The 20884-nt window shown below is 43.4% G+C and overlaps 1 protein-coding gene across 1 annotated transcript; it reads left to right on the top strand.

Moving 5' to 3' along the window:
• Positions 1-14941, top strand: cdk8 (cyclin dependent kinase 8). Its single transcript, XM_083632074.1, has 13 exons — positions 1-408; positions 1949-2024; positions 2245-2355; positions 3067-3207; positions 5148-5205; positions 5292-5423; positions 6216-6359; positions 6990-7059; positions 7318-7390; positions 7587-7684; positions 8867-8954; positions 9723-9881; positions 13850-14941. The coding sequence occupies exons 1-13, from the start codon at positions 281-283 to the stop codon at positions 13973-13975; spliced, it is 1404 nt and encodes a 467-aa protein (XP_083488200.1). The 5' UTR covers positions 1-280; the 3' UTR covers positions 13976-14941.
• The last annotated feature ends 5943 nt before the right edge of the window (positions 14942-20884 follow it).

The following is a 20884-nucleotide window of genomic DNA, read 5'->3' as shown; positions in this document are numbered from 1 at the left end:
GCGTCTTTGGAGAGATACCGGCTGAGAAACGCAGTAACAAGAGAAAGGAATCTTTTCCTGCTCGGTTACACCTGGCTATTCGAGAACCGTGCATCCTCTCCGTTACACTCAATTTAACCCGACATCTAGATGCGGACGCTGGGCTAGGAGACAGGGCTGCTTCGCTCGGGAAGGCAACTAGCCGAATTACTAAACGAGCTCGTTGAAGTAGCCTAGTTGTTGCCTCCCAAGCGGCGCTTTAAAAGGAAGGAGCGGATAATTGACCAAAACAATAGTGAAAATGGACTATGACTTCAAAGTGAAGCTGACCGGCGAAAGGGAACGTGTCGAGGACCTGTTTGAATACGAAGGATGCAAAGTGGGAAGAGGCACGTACGGCCATGTATATAAAGCGAAGAGAAAAGATGGGTGAGTTGATGACCAGCAGCAAGGCCTCCAAGTAGCGCTAGCCAGTAAGCCCTCCGTCAGCCACCCAATACATTGTAATTGCATTTCTCTCGTTTATTATTTTCAAAGCTGGATTCGATCGGCATGATAGACGATTATGCAGGCAATTTAAAAAAGAATGAAAAAGAACAATGTGAACGACAGTCAGCTGGGGTTTCATGTCATACAGGACTGGAAGGGCACTGATGCAGCTTTCTGTCGTGTAAAAAAACACTGGCATGATGTGGCCTAGTCTTGTGTGTTAACCCCCCTGCCTCACCACCGTGCAATAGTCTCAGTAAATCCAGCAGCTTAGGTTACCATCGTCATATGGGCTTAGTTTCTCATTAGCCTTCTTGTAGATGGGATGCTTGCTTAGGCTGAAATAGCTGGGATTTTGTGTGTGCCATCTTGACGCTCAGCAGTGTTATTGTATTTTGCAAGGCAATGACAGGCCATAGTAACTGTTATGATGACTGAGGTGCAAGTGCATTTAGTAGCACTTGTTGATGTTGGGCATCTCAGTGTGCTTTCAGCATAGCCAAAGCAAATACATCTAAATCAACTTGTCTGAATTGTGCCTTCACTCTGAAGTCTCAGGTTTTGAGATGTTCATAGATGGGCAATTTGTACAATTGTAGAGGAGCATGGCACATGAATGCGGATTGTACTATCAATATGTTCCAGTATTGTGAACAACACACAGCCAGATTATGTTCTTTGTAATGGAGCTTAAAATTATGTTACTTGCATGTCACTAAATGTTTAGTAGCCTATAGTTAAGGCGGTAAAGCTTTTATAATTGGACAAAGATGAACTCTCACATGCACACACACTAACAGATCATGCCTCACATTTTGATTCTTTAACCATAGCCCACCTACACACAAAAACGCTTCATTTATTTGCCATTTTCCCCTACGGGCTCTGATGCGATCGCAGGCTGCACCAGTCTTAATTGAGTCTGTCTGGACCCGAGCAGGAGGGAGCTGCAGGCAGCCCGAGGTACCATGCCCATACCGAGGCCAGGCCCATTAGCATGGCCCGGGCATACTGGCAGCCGGAACCACACTAAAGAGCCCTAAAGTGTTTAAATATGTTTGTATTCACTTTAGGAGACAGCTGTTTATGAGACCCTGTGAGCTCATTTGTGCTGCAGCAGTTGGACCCGGCCTGAGGAGGCACAAAGCATGGGTTTATGAGATGATTTAGGCCAGGGGGAGGGAGGGCTAGTAACCGATTCATTCAAGTGCGGGCCAGTCCCAGTGCTCTGTTTGTCCCTCGCCAGCTGCCAGACAGGGTCTGTTTCCTCTCCCCTCTATTGTTTTGAGCCTGGGAGGTGAGCTTGATTGCACAAATCTGGGGGTAAAGCAACTCGGCCTCTTCTCAGAGTCCCTGTGCCAGCTGCCCCGAGCTGCCCAGTGTTTTTATGTGTCTTTATGTTTCTGGGCAGACTGCTCTCGGGGGACCCGCAGTCTGGTCTGGCATTGATGCTTGCTCTGCCTCTCTCTATGTGTTGTAGGAAGGACGATAAGGACTACGCCCTCAAGCAGATTGAAGGCACTGGTATCTCCATGTCAGCCTGCAGAGAGATTGCAGTAAGACTGTTTTGGAAGAAGAAGAAAAAAGAAAACGGCTGAAATACCACATGAAAATATACATATATTTTTTTTATGTAATATTAATAGCATTCCAGTTTGTTCACTTCTCTCTCAGTGCATTAAAATGTATAGATAAGGCCATATGTCATGCATGATTTCCTCTATAAGAGTCTGTGGCCAGTCTGTGGCAGTCCTCTGAATGTGTTTGTGTTTGCAGCTGCTGCGGGAGCTGAAGCACCCCAATGTCATCTCACTGCAGAAGGTGTTCCTGTCACACGCAGACCGTAAAGTATGGCTGCTGTTTGACTACGCCGAGCATGACCTCTGGGTAAAACACACACACACACACACACACACACACACACACACACACACACACACACACACACACACACACACACACACACACACACACACACACACACAGTATAGATATATTATCTAGCCATTTACATTCACACACATAATTTGTGTACAATAGTACCACAGGCAACAGCACACTTTGTTCAAGTAGGTCACATATTTTTGTACTTTCTGCTCCTTTTGTTTTGCACATATTTGTCCATTTCATTTTTATTTATTCCCCCCACCCCACCCTAATTCTTTCTTTTTTGAGATCGGGGATAAAAACAGACAAATGTCAGCATTACTCATCCTGCCTCTAGCATCCACTCACATTCACCACCAGCAAGAAGCGAGACACAAAATGGTGCTTATGCTAACATGCTAACAGACACACAAATGTGCAAAACATTTAGTAGTCAACCCTCTGCTGCACTAATGATGGCAGTTACAACTGGCAGGATGTCGGAATGGAGTTAAATTGTCATTTTCTGCCACAGAGCTGCAACACTCACATTCTCCTCTCACACAAGTGGAAACACTCTCCACAAACATCAGTGTTGCTCATTTCGCCTCAAGCGTAAATTCACATTTCTGCCCACCCAAATGCAAAAATGGTGCACATTAGACAACCCATGCACACACTAACGGCTATTGTTTTGTTTTTGGTTATTTTATTGTGTATTACTTTCATCAGCACATTATTAAGTTCCATAGAGCATCCAAGGCCAACAAGAAGCCTCTTCAGCTGCCCAGAGGAATGGTCAAGTCTCTGCTCTACCAGATCCTGGATGGCATCCATTACCTCCATGCCAACTGGGTCCTACACAGAGACCTTGTAAGAGGATTGGGGAGGGAGGGCAGGGAGGAGAGGAGGGGATGGAGAAAACATTTGGGTAGGAATGTTATAAAGAAGACACAAGACAACAGTGGAATAGGCCCTTCTCACGAGGGCCATTTTGTGTCGAAAAGGCAGGGTAAACACAGGTGAAAGCAAAACACTAATGAGGGTTTCAAACTTCCATGATTGGAATTTGGAAACCCTCATTAGTGTTTTGCTTGCACCTGTGTTTATTCTGACTTTTCTACACAAAATGGCCCCCGTGAAAAGGGTCTATAGAGAGGTGTTTGGACTGAGAGTGGGCCAAAGGCAGATGAGGCACTTTCAGTCCCTATGTGTTTAACCTTGGCTCATAACTACCTGTTTTCATATGATGTACTTTTTTTGTATACATGAAAGATGGTTAATGTGTGAAAATTGCGAGAGATTACTATACCGCATCTCTTGATTTGTTACAGTTAACTCTTTTTTTACCCTAATTCTGCATTCTAGTTGCCTTGGTGAATGGCTATTGCTAGGAAACTTCCCATTAATCAGATGAATTATTATTTAGATGTGAAGAAAACATTACAGTCCTTAAGTACTGTGATTGGTTTTCCAACATGAATTTAAAAATACGTTCCAATAGTAGTCTCACCTATTCACAGAATTTTAAATTATAAACTCAGAAACTAAACAGTCTGCCATTTACATCCAGTGACTGAACTCACGGAAATGGAAGACGTCTCCTCCTGTGGGATACAGTGGGCATATTTTGTCCAATAGAGGGCAGCAGCATAGAGTTTTGATTAACCTAACTCATTCTCATACATTGCTATAGTTCAACATCCAAACTCATTTTAGTTCACAGCCACATGTGACTCAATTTAGTCATAAGTGGGCCAGATAAAGAAAATTAATAATAACCTATAAATGACAAAACCTTTTTCCAACTTCTTTTAGTGTAGGGTTAACTTAGCTACCATCAAACAAATGATAAAATCTACTCTCTGTAACTGTGCATGACAATTGACGGCACCAGTGCAATTCTCTATAGACCTTATTCGCTAACCCTGGACGGCACCATATTGTTGACATACCGTCCTGCACGCACAGCGCTGCTGCAGCTGACGACTAGTAACAGCCTTATTGTCGTTTCTGTTCCATTACAAAATAGCGATGGTGATTACAGCAATAAAAAACCCAGAGTTGTTGTTTGTATGCTGCCGTTAATGCCTGTAATAATAAACAAAAGAAAAAACGAGGTGAACAGACTTTGCTGTGAGGAGCTGTCAGAAAGTTTCACCTGTCTCTCCTAAATCCACACATCTCCTGTGCTGACGTATCCTCAATCTCGCTCCCTTCACGTCTGGACGGTAGAGATGGAAACAAACCACGGGGACATTTGCTATCATTACTACAGCCATGTATAACGCAGGTCAGCATCCGAACATAACAGGAACGACACAGGTAATGCTAATGGCGGCTAGCTTTCTATAAACGCTGCTCTTACATAGGCTGTCACTTGAGCGCTGTAGCGCTATGTCAACAACATGGCGGCGGTGGGCGTGCCCGTACGTGTGAGTTCAATCGAATAAGGTCTATAGTGATAGTCAAGGGTAATTAAAATAGTTGACCATTTGTGATTAATACAGAAAACATGAATAGGCTACTTAATATTTAACTTGCTCCTGAAACCTGGTAACTCTTAGCCTTCACAAGTGCATCACATTGGATTGATGGACTTCTGAGTGCAACTTTTACACTTTGCAAAGTCATCCTGTGTGCCCTGTGGACCCTTTGGTGGGCCGGTTTTGGCCCCTGGGCCATATGTTTGACACCCCTGATCACTCAAACTAATCTAAATTCATCAGTTAATGTGCAGTCAGTATTTAGAATATTACGATTGCTGAAGCATGTTTGTGATTAAGTGTGTGTGTCTGTTCTTTCTCGTTCAGAAACCAGCTAACATTTTAGTGATGGGGGAAGGGCCAGAGAGAGGTCGAGTAAAGATTGGTATGTATGAGATGACCTCTTATTTAAATGGTCAGTTATTGTCTACGGTTGTGCAAATTTCACCCACTGTCTCGTCTGTTCCACAGCGGACATGGGGTTTGCCCGTCTCTTCAATTCACCGCTGAAGCCTTTAGCCGATCTGGACCCTGTGGTGGTCACCTTCTGGTACAGAGCACCGGAACTGCTGCTAGGGGCCCGGCACTACACCAAAGCCATCGGTGAGATCTGTGCATCCGCGTGTGTGTACCAGAGATGCTCACAAGTCATTTTTTACAAGTCCAAGTCAAGTCTCAAGTCTTTGAGCTATGGTCCAAGTCAAGTCTCAAGTCTTTGAGCTATGGTCCAAGTCAAGTCTCAAGTCTTTGAGCTATGGTCCAAGTCAAGTCTCAAGTCTTTGAGCTATGGTCCAAGTCAAGTCTCAAGTCTTTGAGCTATGGTCCAAGTCAAGTCTCAAGTCTTTGAGCTATGGTCCAACTCAAGTCTCAAGTCTTTGAGCTATGGTCCAAGTCAAGTCTCAAGTCTTTGAGCTATGGTCCAAGTCAAGTCTCAAGTCTTTGAGCTATGGTCCAAGTCATGTCTCAAGTCTCTTATGGATGAGCGTTCTATCATCTGCTGGATGCCATCCGGTCTGCTTAGAACACGGCATAGCTAAAACTAAGGGATTCAAAGCATGTACTATTATCCTCACTCTTTATCTATTAGCATACAATATCAGCATTGAGTAGATGACATTATTATTAGTAGACCTTTCCTTAATATTAATACACACAAAAATAAAGATTGTTCATAAGTCCCAAATCTCAAGTCCAAGTCGAGTCTCAAGTCTTTGAGGACAAGTCTCAAGTCAAGTCTCAAGTCACTTTGTGTGTGACTTAAGTGCGATTCAAGTCCAAGTCTCAAGTCCAAGTCCCCATCTCTGGTGTGTACGCAGCTATCCCATATGTGAATGTGTGTGTCCACTTGCATTGGCTCGACTGACAGCGCTGGCATGCTCTCCGCCCTTCTCTCAGACATCTGGGCGATTGGCTGCATCTTTGCGGAGCTGTTGACGTCGGAGCCCATATTCCACTGTCGCCAGGAAGACATCAAGACCAGTAACCCATACCACCATGACCAACTGGACCGCATCTTCAACGTCATGGGCTTCCCTGCTGGTGAGGACCCCACTGCTGCCAAACAAAAAATATACCAATGAGTTCTTTTTTGTTTTTGAAAGTAGAAGTTTTAAATATTTGAAACACTTGAATGTGTTTTGATTTATTTGGGTTGACATGCTTGAACAGGCTCCAAAGGGGAAATATTGCTTCTGTTTTTCCAAATAGTCGTAATGTACAGTAGGTTAGTGCTGTTCAGTTACTGTTTTGCCAAAGTCTTTCTGCTGCGGTGTTGCTGTTTTCAATGGAAGAAATGCACTGGAGGGACAAGTACTTTCCATCTCTTCCAAGAGCAGATCATTTCCTTGGTCTTTCCAGCTGTAATGTGGTCTATGGGCTTTGAACACCAATCCAAAGATACTATGGATAACTTTTATTTGCAAGGCTACGTTTGGTGATGTACTTTGCATTTCCTTTGAGCTGCTTTTGATCTATTTCTTTACCATTCCTTCCACTCCAGTTCTGTAATTTAAGAGTCTGCATGATGGGTTACTTTTAGATTTTGAGGAGGGAATGTCGTGGGGAAGCGATGAGCATTTATTGTAAAAGATTGAAATCCCTAAAAACCAAATAATCTATTTGTGAAGTGAGAGAGGGATGTGACAAAGTGTCTTTCCCTCAATTTGACAGATAAAGATTGGGAAGACATCAAGAAGATGCCAGAACACTCGACTCTGATGAAAGACTTCAGAAGGAACACGTGAGTCTTCAGAGACACTGTCCCCATTTTCTAAAACATCTGAAATGAAGCCAAGTGACGAGTCTTGTTTCCACTGTAACACAAAATAGCTTTGCTTTTTGGAACTCTTACAAATCTGTCCCTATTAGCATATGATGATTGATTGATTGATTATAATGTATAAGCTGTATTGTTTTTTTGTTTTGTTTTTACTATGTATTGCAGCACAATCGCAGAAAGCATGATATTAGCATGATCTGCTCCTCCCCTCTAACACAGATACACAAACTGCAGCCTTATAAAGTATATGGAAAAACACAAAGTCAAACCAGACAGCAAAGCATTCCACTTGGTAAGTGTCCTCTTTAATAAAGCAATGTCATGAAATCGGCATCGCTTACATTATAATAGTCTAAACAACTAGTAGTCTAGCTGTAGCATTAGGCATGTTTTTGCATGTCATAGCCTCCCATTTAATTGATGATATAGTTTTATCTTCCTAGTCCTTTTCCTTGCTGGAGGGTAACACTGTCTGAACTTTGTTAAAGCTTCAGAAGCTGCTGACCATGGACCCAATCCGTAGAATCACATCTGAGCAGGCGATGCAGGACCCTTACTTTCTGGAGGAGCCCCTGCCCACCTCTGAGTGAGTCACAACACACACAGACACACACACTAATGGCATGGATACTAGGGGTGCACCCATCACGTTTTTTGCCACTGATCACCGATTGCCTATGGGAAATATCTGCCCGACCGATCACAGATTACCGATCACGATCACCGATATATAAACTCCTCAAAAAAAGTTTGGAAACGTTATTTCGGTCGATTATTTCTCCCCTTTAATAATACCAATTGGTATTGTATTTTATATCGTTGGAAAGCCTGATTAGTGATAGGGCTTTTTTTTATAAAAAATATATATATATATATATATATATATATATATATATATAAAGAAATATCGGCAATCAGCCGATCGCATATTTGAGGTCAAAATCGGCTGATACAGATTGCGTGCCGATCGATCTGTGCAATGGATACACTACCCGACGCTTGTCACTCATCAGTCGCTGTTCTTTTCACACTACACAACGCTACACTGCCTTGTAATCAGGAGTCTTTGTCTCGTTGTGGTTTTCACACTATATGACTGAGCTGCGACAGGGGATCACACATTGGAAGATATTTCACCAGGAGAATCTCTGACGAGTCCACAAACGCAGTCTCACACTGGCTTTATTCGTTCTAAACACACACTCGCACAACATGGGCCATTCTACAGATTTGGTTCAAAGTCAGATTTAGTAAGTCAGAGTTATTACGTTTTCTGCTATCTCAAATATTATTTTGGGTTTCATTTGATTTATTTATGTGACTCAGGAGCATGATCACATGCTATGGAGCACAAACGAGACATAACAACAACAAAACGATAGCACATGGCTAAAGCACATGTTGATGTTGTTGATCATTTAAACAAAGGCAGGACATTCTTCAAAAAGAGCACCTGGTTTACACATGACTTGTCAGCGAGCTCCAAAAACTGTCGCCGAGGGGTATTCTTGTCTAGTCTGTATTCTCTTCTCGTCTAGTCTGTATTCTCTTCTCGTCTAGTCTGTATTCTCGTGTAGTCTGTATTCTCGTGTAGTCTGCACTGGGCATAATACAACTCTGTCCAGCCCAGCCATGTTGTGCTGCTCCTTAACTTGGGTCACATGACCCAGGGAGGCCTAGCATGTTAGTCCGGTCCCTTAGCGAAGTAATTCGCTACGAGTCATGGGAATAAATGTTTGAAGTGGACACGCCTTTTTCTCTTCCCCAGTGTGTTTGCAGGCTGCCAGATTCCCTACCCCAAGAGGGAGTTTCTGACGGAAGAGGAGCCAGAGGACAAGGCCGACAAAGTAAGAAATGTGTGTACCTCATACTTTCTACCTTCTCTTCTCATACTGGCATGCTTATTTAAAGTATACTATGCAACTATTTCATAAAAGAACCCATTATATAATTATACAAAAGTTTCCCCTCAAAACAATCACTTCTGGCCCATATAATAGTGTGGCAGTGTGTTTATGTTGAGAGACGCTGCGCCCTGTGTGTATTTTCAAGATGGGACATTGTTTTGCTGTGTTCTGTGTTTATGTGGTCGAGCGAGGCTGTGTTAATGTGGAGAAAGAGAGCTCCGCTAAACCATTCAAACGCAGGGATTAAACTTTTTTCTGATAGTTTCACAGTGGTTATGTTATAAAAACACAAATAAACACACACACCTCCAAACCATCTTGGTATGAGCTCCAAACAGCCCAAAAACTGATCTGAGAAGGAGCTCTATTTGCTGGTTTTAGGCCGCTCTGACTCCGCTGTGCTGAGGGATCCCTCTCAGTACATCTTAGCTATGCTATTGGCTGGGCACCAAAATCAGGCAGGGGGCAGTGTCTGACCGCAAACACAAACAGTATTTAGATAATTGATGTTTCTGAGGGGAAATCTTTCCATAAGGATAAAAAAAAGTTTTTTAATTAAATAGTTGCATAGTATACCTTTAATATAAATGTAGACATATTTGGATATAGGAATAGATCTGATAGATTTAGTTATTACAGAACATCCTAGTGTCATTTCTGCCCACAGTGGTGTATGGTTGATGAAGGCTTTCTCCGGTGTGGTTTCTCCGCTCACAGAAAAACCAGCAGCAGCAACAGGGGAACAACCACACCAATGGGGCGGGGCATACCGGCAACCCTGACAACAGCCACGCCCAGGGCCCGCCTCTGAAGAAAGTGCGAGTTGTCCCGCCCACCACTACCTCAGGTGGCCTCATCATGACCTCAGACTACCAGGTACTGTAGGTCTCTTTCTGTCTGTCTCTCTCTATCCATGGATAATGTCAATCAATCAATTTCTATAGCGCCAAATCATAACAAGAGTTATCTCAAGCTGCTTAACAGGTAGAGCAGGTAGAAGACAAGGCTTTTATTTTAGGGTTAGGTTTAAGGAAAGACCCCTTTAAAGGGGAAGAAACCTTGAGCAGACCAGGCTCGTGGGTGTCATCTGCCATGAGCAGTTGTGTTGAGAAAGAGAGAGCGAGTAGTGGCAGTAATAACAATGATACCATTAAGCACTGTAATAAAAGTAAAAGCATAAGTAGTAATAGTAATGTACAGTGACAACCGTAGTAATGATAGCTAGCAACTGTAGTAGTAGCCAGAACAGAGGGACCAACACAGACACAAGTGGAACTAGGTTTGCATGACGGCTAATGATTTCTACCAGGACGACGTAATACTGCTATTGCCACAGACACTGCTGGCTTGTAACAGCCTGCTCAGCAGTTCAGGACTAAGTTTACATGACAACTATTAGATTTTCTGTCTATGCCAAAAGCACGACTCATACTGCTGGCTTGTAACAGCCCGCTCAGCAGTTCAAGACTAAGTTTACATGACAACTATTAGATTTTCTGTCTATGCCAAAAGCACGACTCATACTGCTGGCTTGTAACAGCCTGCTCAGCAGTTCAGGACTAAGTTTACATGACAACTATTAGATTTTCTGTCTATGCCAAAAGCACGACTCATACTGCTGGCTTGTAACAGCCCGCTCAGCAGTTCAAGACTAAGTTTACATGACAACTATTAGATTTTCTGTCTATGCCAAAAGCACGACTCATACTGCTGGCTTGTAACAGCCTGCTCAACAGTTCAGGACTAAGTTTACATGACAACTATTAGATTTTCTGTCTATGCCAAAAGCACGACTCATACTGCTGGCTTGTAACAGCCTGCTCAACAGTTCAGGACTAAGTTTACACGACAACTATTAGATTTTCTGTCTATGCCAAAAGCACGACTCATACTGCTGGCTTGTAACAGCCTGCTCAACAGTTCAGGACTAAGTTTACATGACAACTATTAGATTTTCTGTCTATGCCAAAAGCACGACTCATACTGCTGGCTTGTAACAGCCTGCTCAGCAGTTCAGGACTAAGTTTACATGACAACTATTAGATTTTCTGTCTATGCCAAAAGCACGACTCATACTGCTGGCTTGTAACAGCCTGCTCAGCAGTTCAAGACTAAGTTTACATGACAACTATTAGATTTTCTGTCTATGCCAAAAGCACGACTCATACTGCTGGCTTGTAACAGCCTGCTCAACAGTTCAGGACTAAGTTTACATGACAACTATTAGATTATCTGTCTATGCCAAAAGCACGACTCATACTGCTGGCTTGTAACAGCCTGCTCAGCAGTTCAAGACTAAGTTTACATGACAACTATTAGATTTTCTGTCTATGCCAAAAGCACGACTCATACTGCTGGCTTGTAACAGCCTGCTCAGCAGTTCAGGACTAAGTTTACATGACAACTATTAGATTTTCTGTCTATGCCAAAAGCACGACTCATACTGCTGGCTTGTAACAGCCTGCTCAGCAGTTCAAGACTAAGTTTACATGACAACTATTAGATTTTCTGTCTATGCCAAAAGCACGACTCATACTGCTGGCTTGTAACAGCCTGCTCAGCAGTTCAAGACTAAGTTTACATGACAACTATTAGATTTTCTGTCTATGCCAAAAGCACGACTCATACTGCTGGCTTGTAACAGCCCGCTCAACAGTTCAGGACTAAGTTTACATGACAACTATTAGATTTTCTGTCTATGCCAAAAGCACGACTCATACTGCTGGCTTGTAACAGCCTGCTCAACAGTTCAGGACTAAGTTTACATGACAACTATTAGATTTTCTGTCTATGCCAACAGCACGACTCATACTGCTGGCTTGTAACAGCCTGCTCAGCAGTTCAGGACTAAGTTTACATGACAACTATTAGATTTTCTGTCTATGCCAAAAGCACGACTCATACTGCTGGCTTGTAACAGCCCGCTCAACAGTTCAGGACTAAGTTTACACGACAACTATTAGATTTTCTGTCTATGCCAAAAGCACGACTCATACTGCTGGCTTGTAACAGCCCGCTCAGCAGTTCAGGACTAAGTTTACATGACAACTATTAGATTTTCTGTCTATGCCAAAAGCACGACTCATACTGCTGGCTTGTAACAGCCTGCTCAGCAGTTCAGGACTAAGTTTACATGACAACTATTAGATTTTCTGTCTATGCCAAAAGCATGACTCATACTGCTGGCTTGTAACAGCCTGCTCGGCAGTTCAAGACTAAGTTTACATGACAACTATTAGATTTTCTGTCTATGCCAAAAGCACGACTCATACTGCTGGCTTGTAACAGCCCGCTCAGCAGTTCAGGACTAAGTTTACATGACAACTATTAGATTTTCTGTCTATACCAAAAGCACGACTCATACTGCTGGCTTGTAACAGCCTGCTCAGCAGTTCAAGACTAAGTTTACATGACAACTATTAGATTTTCTGTCTATGCCAAAAGCACGACTCATACTGCTGACTTGTAACAGCCCGCTCAGCAGTTCAGGACTAAGTTTACATGACAACTATTAGATTTTCTGTCTATGCCAAAAGCACGACTCATACTGCTGGCTTGTAACAGCCTGCTCAGCAGTTCAAGACTAAGTTTACATGACAACTATTAGATTTTCTGTCTATGCCAAAAGCACGACTCATACTGCTGGCTTGTAACAGCCCGCTCAACAGTTCAGGACTAAGTTTACACGACAACTATTAGATTTTCTGTCTATGCCAAAAGCACGACTCATACTGCTGGCTTGTAACAGCCCGCTCAACAGTTCAGGACTAAGTTTACACGACAACTATTAAATTTTCTGTCTATGCCAAAAGCACGACTCATACTGCTGGCTTGTAACAGCCCGCTCAACAGTTCAGGACTAAGTTTACACGACAACTATTAGATTTTCTGTCTATGCCAAAAGCACGATTCATACTGCTGGCTTGTAACAGCCCGCTCAGCAGTTCAAGACTAAGTTTACATGACAACTATTAGATTTTCTGTCTATGCCAAAAGCACGACTCATACTGCTGGCTTGTAACAGCCCGCTCAACAGTTCAGGACTAAGTTTACACGACAACTATTAGATTTTCTGTCTATGCCAAAAGCACGACTCATACTGCTGGCTTGTAACAGCCCGCTCAACAGTTCAAGACTAAGTTTACATGACAACTATTAGATTTTCTGTCTATGCCAAAAGCACGACTCATACTGCTGGCTTGTAACAGCCCGCTCAACAGTTCAGGACTAAGTTTACACGACAACTATTAGATTTTCTGCCTATGCCAAAAGCACGACTCATACTGCTGGCTTGTAACAGCCCGCTCAACAGTTCAGGACTAAGTTTACACGACAACTATTAGATTTTCTGTCTATGCCAAAAGCACGACTCATACTGCTGGCTTGTAACAGCCTGCTCAGCAGTTCAGGACTAAGTTTACACGACAACTATTAGATTTTCTGTCTATGCCAAAAGCACGACTCATACTGCTGGCTTGTAACAGCCTGCTCAGCAGTTCAGGACTAAGTTTACACGACAACTATTCGATTTTCTGTCTATGCCAACAGCACGACTCATACTGCTGGCTTGTAACAGCCTGCTCAACAGTTCAAGACTAAGTTTACATGACAACTATTAGATTTTCTGTCTATGCCAAAAGCACGACTCATACTGCTGGCTTGTAACAGCCCGCTCAGCAGTTCAGGACTAAGTTTACACGACAACTATTCGATTTTCTGTCTATGCCAAAAGCACGACTCATACTGCTGGCTTGTAACAGCCTGCTCAGCATTTGCACAACAGCTATTAGTTGATAGGCAATACGATTGACTGAATAGCTTCTTTATTTCTGCCCTCGCTACAGCGCTCCAATCCACATGCTGCCTACCAGAACCCCGGACCAAGCACATCACTGCCCCAAAGCAGCATGGGATACTCCTCTACCTCCCAGCAGCCGCCCCAGTACTCCCACCAGACCCACCGCTACTGAGACACCCCCATCACATACAAGCACACACACACACGCGTATACATATACACACCCCTCACCCTCACCACGCCCGCCTGGGAGAATGTACTGAGGGATGTGGGGATGTCCATGACAACAGCCCTCCCCCTATCCCGCCCCCGTCACCCCACAAAGGGCACTTTCCCCGCTGCAGTCTGTTAGTGCAGAACGACAACCATCTACACATCTTCATGATTACGCACCATAACCCCCAGTATTAGAAACACGGCTCTATGGCAAAACTGACGGGTGAGACACAAAGCGGGAGGATGAGAAGAATGGATGCTGTCACTACCTTCCCCACTCGTTTGTTATCCAGGACTTTGTTGCCAGGAGCTTGTGACCGCAAGAGATTCCAACCTGTTGACGGTAATCAGACGTGATGAAACAAACCAAAAGAAGATTGCTGAATTCGGGGGAAACATGTTGATCTGTTCTATCGTCACCCTCCCCCTTCTCTACACCTCCACCATTTCCCTACCCCAGTCAGTCCCCCTCTTCCTGTTGAAGCTTGGATGAGACTAAAAGCTGCTATGTGACTGCCAGCATTGACAGAGTCCCTGTCCGTCTGTCCTCCTGTCTTTCTGTCTGTCTGTTTTGTGTGATGGCCCTGTGAGGGCCTCAGCTAAGGACTGAACTGAGCTGCTGTGAAGCATGCTGGGAGGATGTGGAGCCCCCACAGCTGTGGTGTTGAGGGTTTTATTCAGAAAGGACAAAAAAAGATTACAAAAAAAATCTGATTTTAGTAGTTTATAATTTAATTTGTTTTCATGGTTTTGGTTTCATGGCAAGAGGGGCGGAGCAGCTTGCACTGGCTGAGGAATCAGCTGTTGTATGCTGTGGGCAAGCCTTAGAACTTCATGACAAAACCAACCAATCGCGTGGAGGACGGCAGGTGGAACATGCATTGTACTGTATTGTATGAAATATTTTACATGAAGCAAGTATCCTGACAATAAAAGTGGAAACGTTGATATTGTATCATGGTATTTCTAGTTTCTCTAATGTAAACTTTTCAGAAATCCGGGCCTGAACCCAGGATAACACCATTGGCTATGTGGCGGTTGGTGACATGAAGTGTAGAGACATGGTGGAAAAGCTGCTTGAAGGTAGTGATAACATGTACTACAAGCCTGTTGATAAAACCGTAAGCACCAATGGAAAGAGTATTATTCAAGTTTGCAAAGACTAATCTAATGGTTGTAGATAACTTGCACACAGCACAGTGTCTTACTCCTTCCCTAGTTCCTGAACCTACTGCAAGAGAGAAACATTTGATTCTGAAGTGGATTACTGTCTAATCACTGCTTGTTACATTAATTGTTTTAAAAGCTTTGAAGTGAACCAAAATACTGACATGCCATCCGATCACACCCCATTTGGAGATTCATTTGAATAGCCATAGTGAGTAGTCATATTACAAATGAGGAAATTGACTATGCAGCGGAGGGGTCACATCAACAGCAGAAGATGGAGCAAAACAGAAAACAATCTCAAATGATAAAATGCAAAGTAAAAGTTGTGTATGCATTCTATTATGACAACCCCTGTTGCAGGAAACCAGTGGCCATTTCATGAATATATATCCATGCAGATCATTTTGCTCTCAACATAAGTTCACTCAAAGCACCCATCATCAGCTTTGACCAGAACCTGGATGAATGTGGTTTGCATAATCATTGTATAACTGCTTTCTAGAGCAAACTAGCCAGCCCTAGACCCAGCACGCAACCTGCCCTGGAACCAGAAGCACTTTCACCCCGTTGGCAGCGTATATGTGGAATGTGGTGATGCTAAATGTTCTGGCAGGCTATTAATTGTAAAGGGGGGAGTTTTCCCTCAACTCCTCACCAAGACATGATGCCTTTTGAAGCTGATTTCCAAGATGGAGAGACAGTTGAACCCCCCCTGCTGGTGAGAGAGAGAACCCACTACAAATGGAGGGCTACAATGTTAACATGCCACTGCTAGATGACCCTATCACAATAGGATAAGTTCAACGTGTGATTGACCACTAGCTAAAGCCCGCAAAAAGGAGCGGGCCTTGATTATGTTAAAAGCCAGGCGTGTTCAAACTTCTGCCAGCTAAATACTTCATATTGTTTTATTTATGCACACTTGTAAACTCAATCATTGTGAGTGGCTATCCAATGAGCCAGGCCCCTGCTAGAGTGATCATGTTATTCAAGAAGAAAGGTACCCTTGATTAAGTTAAGTGTGATCAACAGTGCAGCAAAGTTAGAGGACTATGTGCTGAGCAATAGACTGATGGCCTGGTATAAGCCTGGTATAAGCCATTCCAGGAGCCAATTGAAAAGTGGTTGCACTGAACACATTGTAGCACTTGGACTTGCAATGGGATATTGTGTCAGAAAGAAGGTTCAACTGCATGTCTATTGCTTCTATTTGCTCTTCTTGGCATGCTGTTGTTTAAAATCTGAAATGGGGTGTGTGGAGTTACTCTGATTTTGGCTCTGATGTCGCTGTACAAGGTAACGGCAGTATCCTCGTCAGAGAAGTGCAGCTCAGGTGGACTCTGCAGGAGACAGGCGTGAGAATCAAACAGCTTTACTGGTAGGCTCAGTAGGCAAAGGATACAGATTGTCTCAGAACAACGGACATAGTTCAAGAGACTAGACAAGACTAACAAACAAAGAAAAGTACATGGCTGAGAACTTTAATACTGGACTAGCAAATTAACTAAAGTGACAGACAGTTGGTGAGGCGATGAACGATGCGGGGCCAGAGAGCAGGGCAGGGCTAACACGGCCTTATGCAGGGCAGGTGTGTAGGGAAAAGCAGGCTGGGGAAGAAGAAGAAGGACCACTGGAACATTTATAGTGAGGCATTGTGACAGTTCTATATAATGTAATTGGAGCCATCTTCACTGCTGATGGAAATGCCTGAACCTCACTTGCCCTACATGTAGCTGACAAGACAAAGCACTTAAACAAATTAATCATCTTCTTATCCACATGATGCCTCATTTTATGTCAAACATAAAATGAAATGATCCTCCCACCCCACCCCCCCCAACCCCCCCCCCCCCCCCTCACACACACACACACACACACACACACACACACACACACACACACACACACACACACCAATCAAACACTTTACAGCAACAGCAACTGGACTACACTCATTAGATTAAAGTATTATAGCTGCTACTTCTTCCAGAACTTCCTACTCTATTAGTTACTCTTGTTAACTACATCACGCACCAGTTGGACTGTAAATTGCTATTTAATGCTTATTTAACTTGGACTGTAAATTCCTATTTAATGCCTACTTAACACTCCTATTTGTGTATATATTGTATATATTAGATTCTGCACTTACAATATTGTGATTTTGTCTTTTAGATATTATCCTTTATTCCTTTCCTTTATCTCTGAATATTGATATGACCGATACACTGCATCCTTACAATAAGACACATTTCTGGTATGTAATCTTGCATATTTTGGCAATAAAAGTGATTTCTGATTTCATTCTGATTCTGATTCTGAAAACGAAAGGTTTTTTAAGTTGCTTTACACCCAATTTACACCTGGTTTTTAAATGTGACCTGCATCTGTGCAAGCCAGTGAGGTTTTTGACCAAGATTATGACCCCTTGTGGTATGTTCTTGAAATAACTGGAAAAGAGAGCCAAATCAACATTGATCTGAAATACTGGAGAAACAAGATCGTAATAGGAATGCAAAGTGTGTGTGTGTGTGTGTGTGTGTGTGTGTGTGTGTGTGTGTGTGTGTGTGTGTGTGTGTGTGTGTGTGTGTGTGTGTGTGTGTGTGTGTGTGTGTGTGTGTGTGTGTGCGCGTGTGTGAGCAGAATCGTGTTCGACTACAACTATGCCATTTTACGTGTGATCGTGCCGAATTTTTCAGGAAGTGTAAAGAACACCCCTACGAGTGACTTTACAGAGCCAGAGTTTTTTTATTAGGTCATTAGGGCCGGATAAATGGGCAAAAATGGCTAATTTAGTGGCCAAAATGACTCAAGACGGGTTCAGCACCATGGAGAGCTACAGAGTGGAGGAGCCCGCAGGTGCCCCAGAGTGGAGCAGCACACAGGTGGGCTGAGTTGTAATCAGCCACTGAAGTGGACTATGAAAGCCCTCTGCGGAGAGAGAGGAGAGGCTGCATGCCAACTCTGTGAGCAAGGCCTCACTAAATGGCCAGTCTCATAGGGACGGGAATTCCGCTAGTACTGAGAGTGACCATAGGGAGATGATTGACAGATTATGATCTTAAGAGTGAACAAGGGCAAATTCGGCCCCAGACCACGTGCGGCGTGTGGCAATCGTGGGGGCAGGCATCCCTGGGTTGTGGCTCGATGGGGTACAGCCAAGGATGGAGTGATGCAAAGTCGTGGCAATTGTTATTCCATGTAATTTGTGTTACTTCTTGTATAGTGTCATGACGAAAGCAAAGATACAACAGAGTGAGATAAAGCCAAGGATACATTGCCCCAATATGAAAGTAGCCTATAATGCAGTGTGTGTGTGTGTGTGTGTGTGTGTGTGTGTGTGTGTGTGTGTGTGTGTGTGTGTGACGTGTGTGTGTGTGTGTGTGTGTGTGTGTGTGTGTGTGTGTGTGTGTGTGTGTGTGTGTGTGTGTGTGTGTGTGTGTGTGTGTGTGTGTGTGTGTGTGTGTGTGTGAGAGAGAGTATCCCCCTACAATGATGATCACAGGTACCCAATACATTAGATGTAGGGCACATGATGTTGCCCCCATTCACTTCTATAGTAAACTTTGGTTGACTAATGAAGTTCATTTCGAAAATATAACTGAAAATAAAGACTGGGTTTTTCAACCAACTCAATGATCATGTTGTTTAACACCTTACTCACTATAGAAAAGAGACTAAGGGCCAATCCCAGTTGTTATTGTTACCCCTACCCCTTGTTTCTGAGTGTCCCTCACTTTGGCCCTTGCCCTTCAAAATGGAGCCACAAGGGGTATGGATTGAAAACAATCACCTAGGAAATGGGACACCACTCATTACTTCATCATTTTGGCAAACTGTGATAAAAAAGAATGATGCTGCAAAAGAAGATTGAAATGTGGTTCAAACCGATTGAATGAAGTCTGCAGATTCGCATAGATAGACTGTTTTGTCATCATATTGCATATTACCAGAAATGAATTAATACTTTTGTTAGATAATTTACTAATATTTGAATTATACTATTTTATTAGTTGACTGGTTTGCTCAGGAGTAACTGGAAAACATGATTCTAACATTATAGGCTAGTCTACAGTATCTAGGATAATATAGCATAGCCTATTCAAATTGATTGAGTTGATATTGTAGCTCCATAATATTCCTTTTTGACATTTGATTCTGGCGATTGGGTTGCTTCATAATCGGGACATTAAACGATCCCATGTGGTTTTCGCTGGATCGGGTGTCCAAAAATGATCTATTTAGCAAGGCCCTTAACCCTAACTGCTCCAGTGGAGCTGATCAGTGGCCAGCAGATCAGACTGTGGTTGTACTGGTCAGCTTCCAGGTCTGAATGTCTGTGAATGTGAACAGGGCACTGTGAACAGGGCACTCCTGAAAAAGAGAGAATTGCTCTCAGTGAGACTCCCCCTGTATAAATAAAGGTTTAATAAAAAATAATAATAAAAAAATCTCTCTAAGGAGCTAACGCCTGAAGTCCAGAGACTAGAGATTATTTCCCTGCTCCCCTTCCCTGTGATCTGTCATTTCAGTTCTCCCATATTGTTGTTTGACTAGGAGCACAACACAGCACACCAGTGGGTATTAAGCACAGGTCTATGTATAATAGTAGCCTAGTAGTAGCAAGTCCTCCCATCCCATTGAACCCACTCAGGATGCAGCCCAGCTATTTCAGTCAGTTATAGCCTACAATGCTATCCCAGCTCATTCTGATATCCTAAACCCCTCTCTAAAACCCTCTCTAGTTGATCAAATAAATCCCACAGGCCCCAGAATTCTTCTTAAAGGCCCTAAATCGTGTTGTCAAGGCAACTCGATTGCGTAAAAAGCCCTTATATATATTATAACATTATTATAAGCTGAAGCTCTTCAGCAAAACCCGCCCCTTCTCACTCCCAACGCCGTGCTCGAGCTGGTCGAGCTCCCTGTCACTCATCTCTGTTGCGCAATACGATTGGCCGCTGAGAGCGCCCGTCACGCGTTAAATCCTCCTCCTAGGAATGCGATTGGTGGATGCGGCCGGTAGGTTCCGCCATCCTCAAAGGATTTTTTTTCTCTCTCGCGGAGAGTGACCAGACGGGCTGGGGGACACAGGATGGCACAGCTAATAGGAGTATCTAACGGGACATGCGGACGGGCTGAATTCTTCGAATATTTCAAAAGCTGGTGAGGGTCTTACAGTACTTTTTACAGCAATGAATAACATTCTTGACCAACAGCGTGAAAGGTTTGCATTTGTGTTGACCATATCGCCCCATTTATCCAAACTATGAAGTCGACCACTGACCACCCTAAGCTAGCTTAACGTAACGTTACCAGTGGTCAGTTGGAGTGGACCCCCAGTTGAGGATAATAAACGGACTGGCCGTAGCCTCAGACCTGATAAAGCTTTGAATTGTGTTGTCTGTATTGGGTAACTTTTGAGCTTGTGACTGGATAAAATGGTATAGGCAGGCTATAGGTTGTAAAAGCGGCGTGTAAATGCATTTGTTACAGACAGCAAATGCCTGGTTAAATGTGATATTAACGTTAACTGACATACAATGAACGTTACAGCGACTGAGACAGATAAACAGATGTGGGTCACCCCATCAGTAACGGGAAGCGACGGTGCGGAACACTGATTGATCGTTGTTGCCATTAATTTACGGCTGTGTGTGTGTGTGTGTGTGTGTGTGTGTGTGTGTGTGTGTGT

The sequence above is a fragment of the Poromitra crassiceps genome (genome assembly GCF_964638095.1).
Source record: "Poromitra crassiceps genome assembly, chromosome: 2".
Classification (NCBI taxonomy): domain Eukaryota; kingdom Metazoa; phylum Chordata; class Actinopteri; order Beryciformes; family Melamphaidae; genus Poromitra; species Poromitra crassiceps.
The sequence above is the reverse complement of the archived record's forward strand: the minus strand, read 5'-3'. Positions and strand labels throughout refer to the sequence as shown.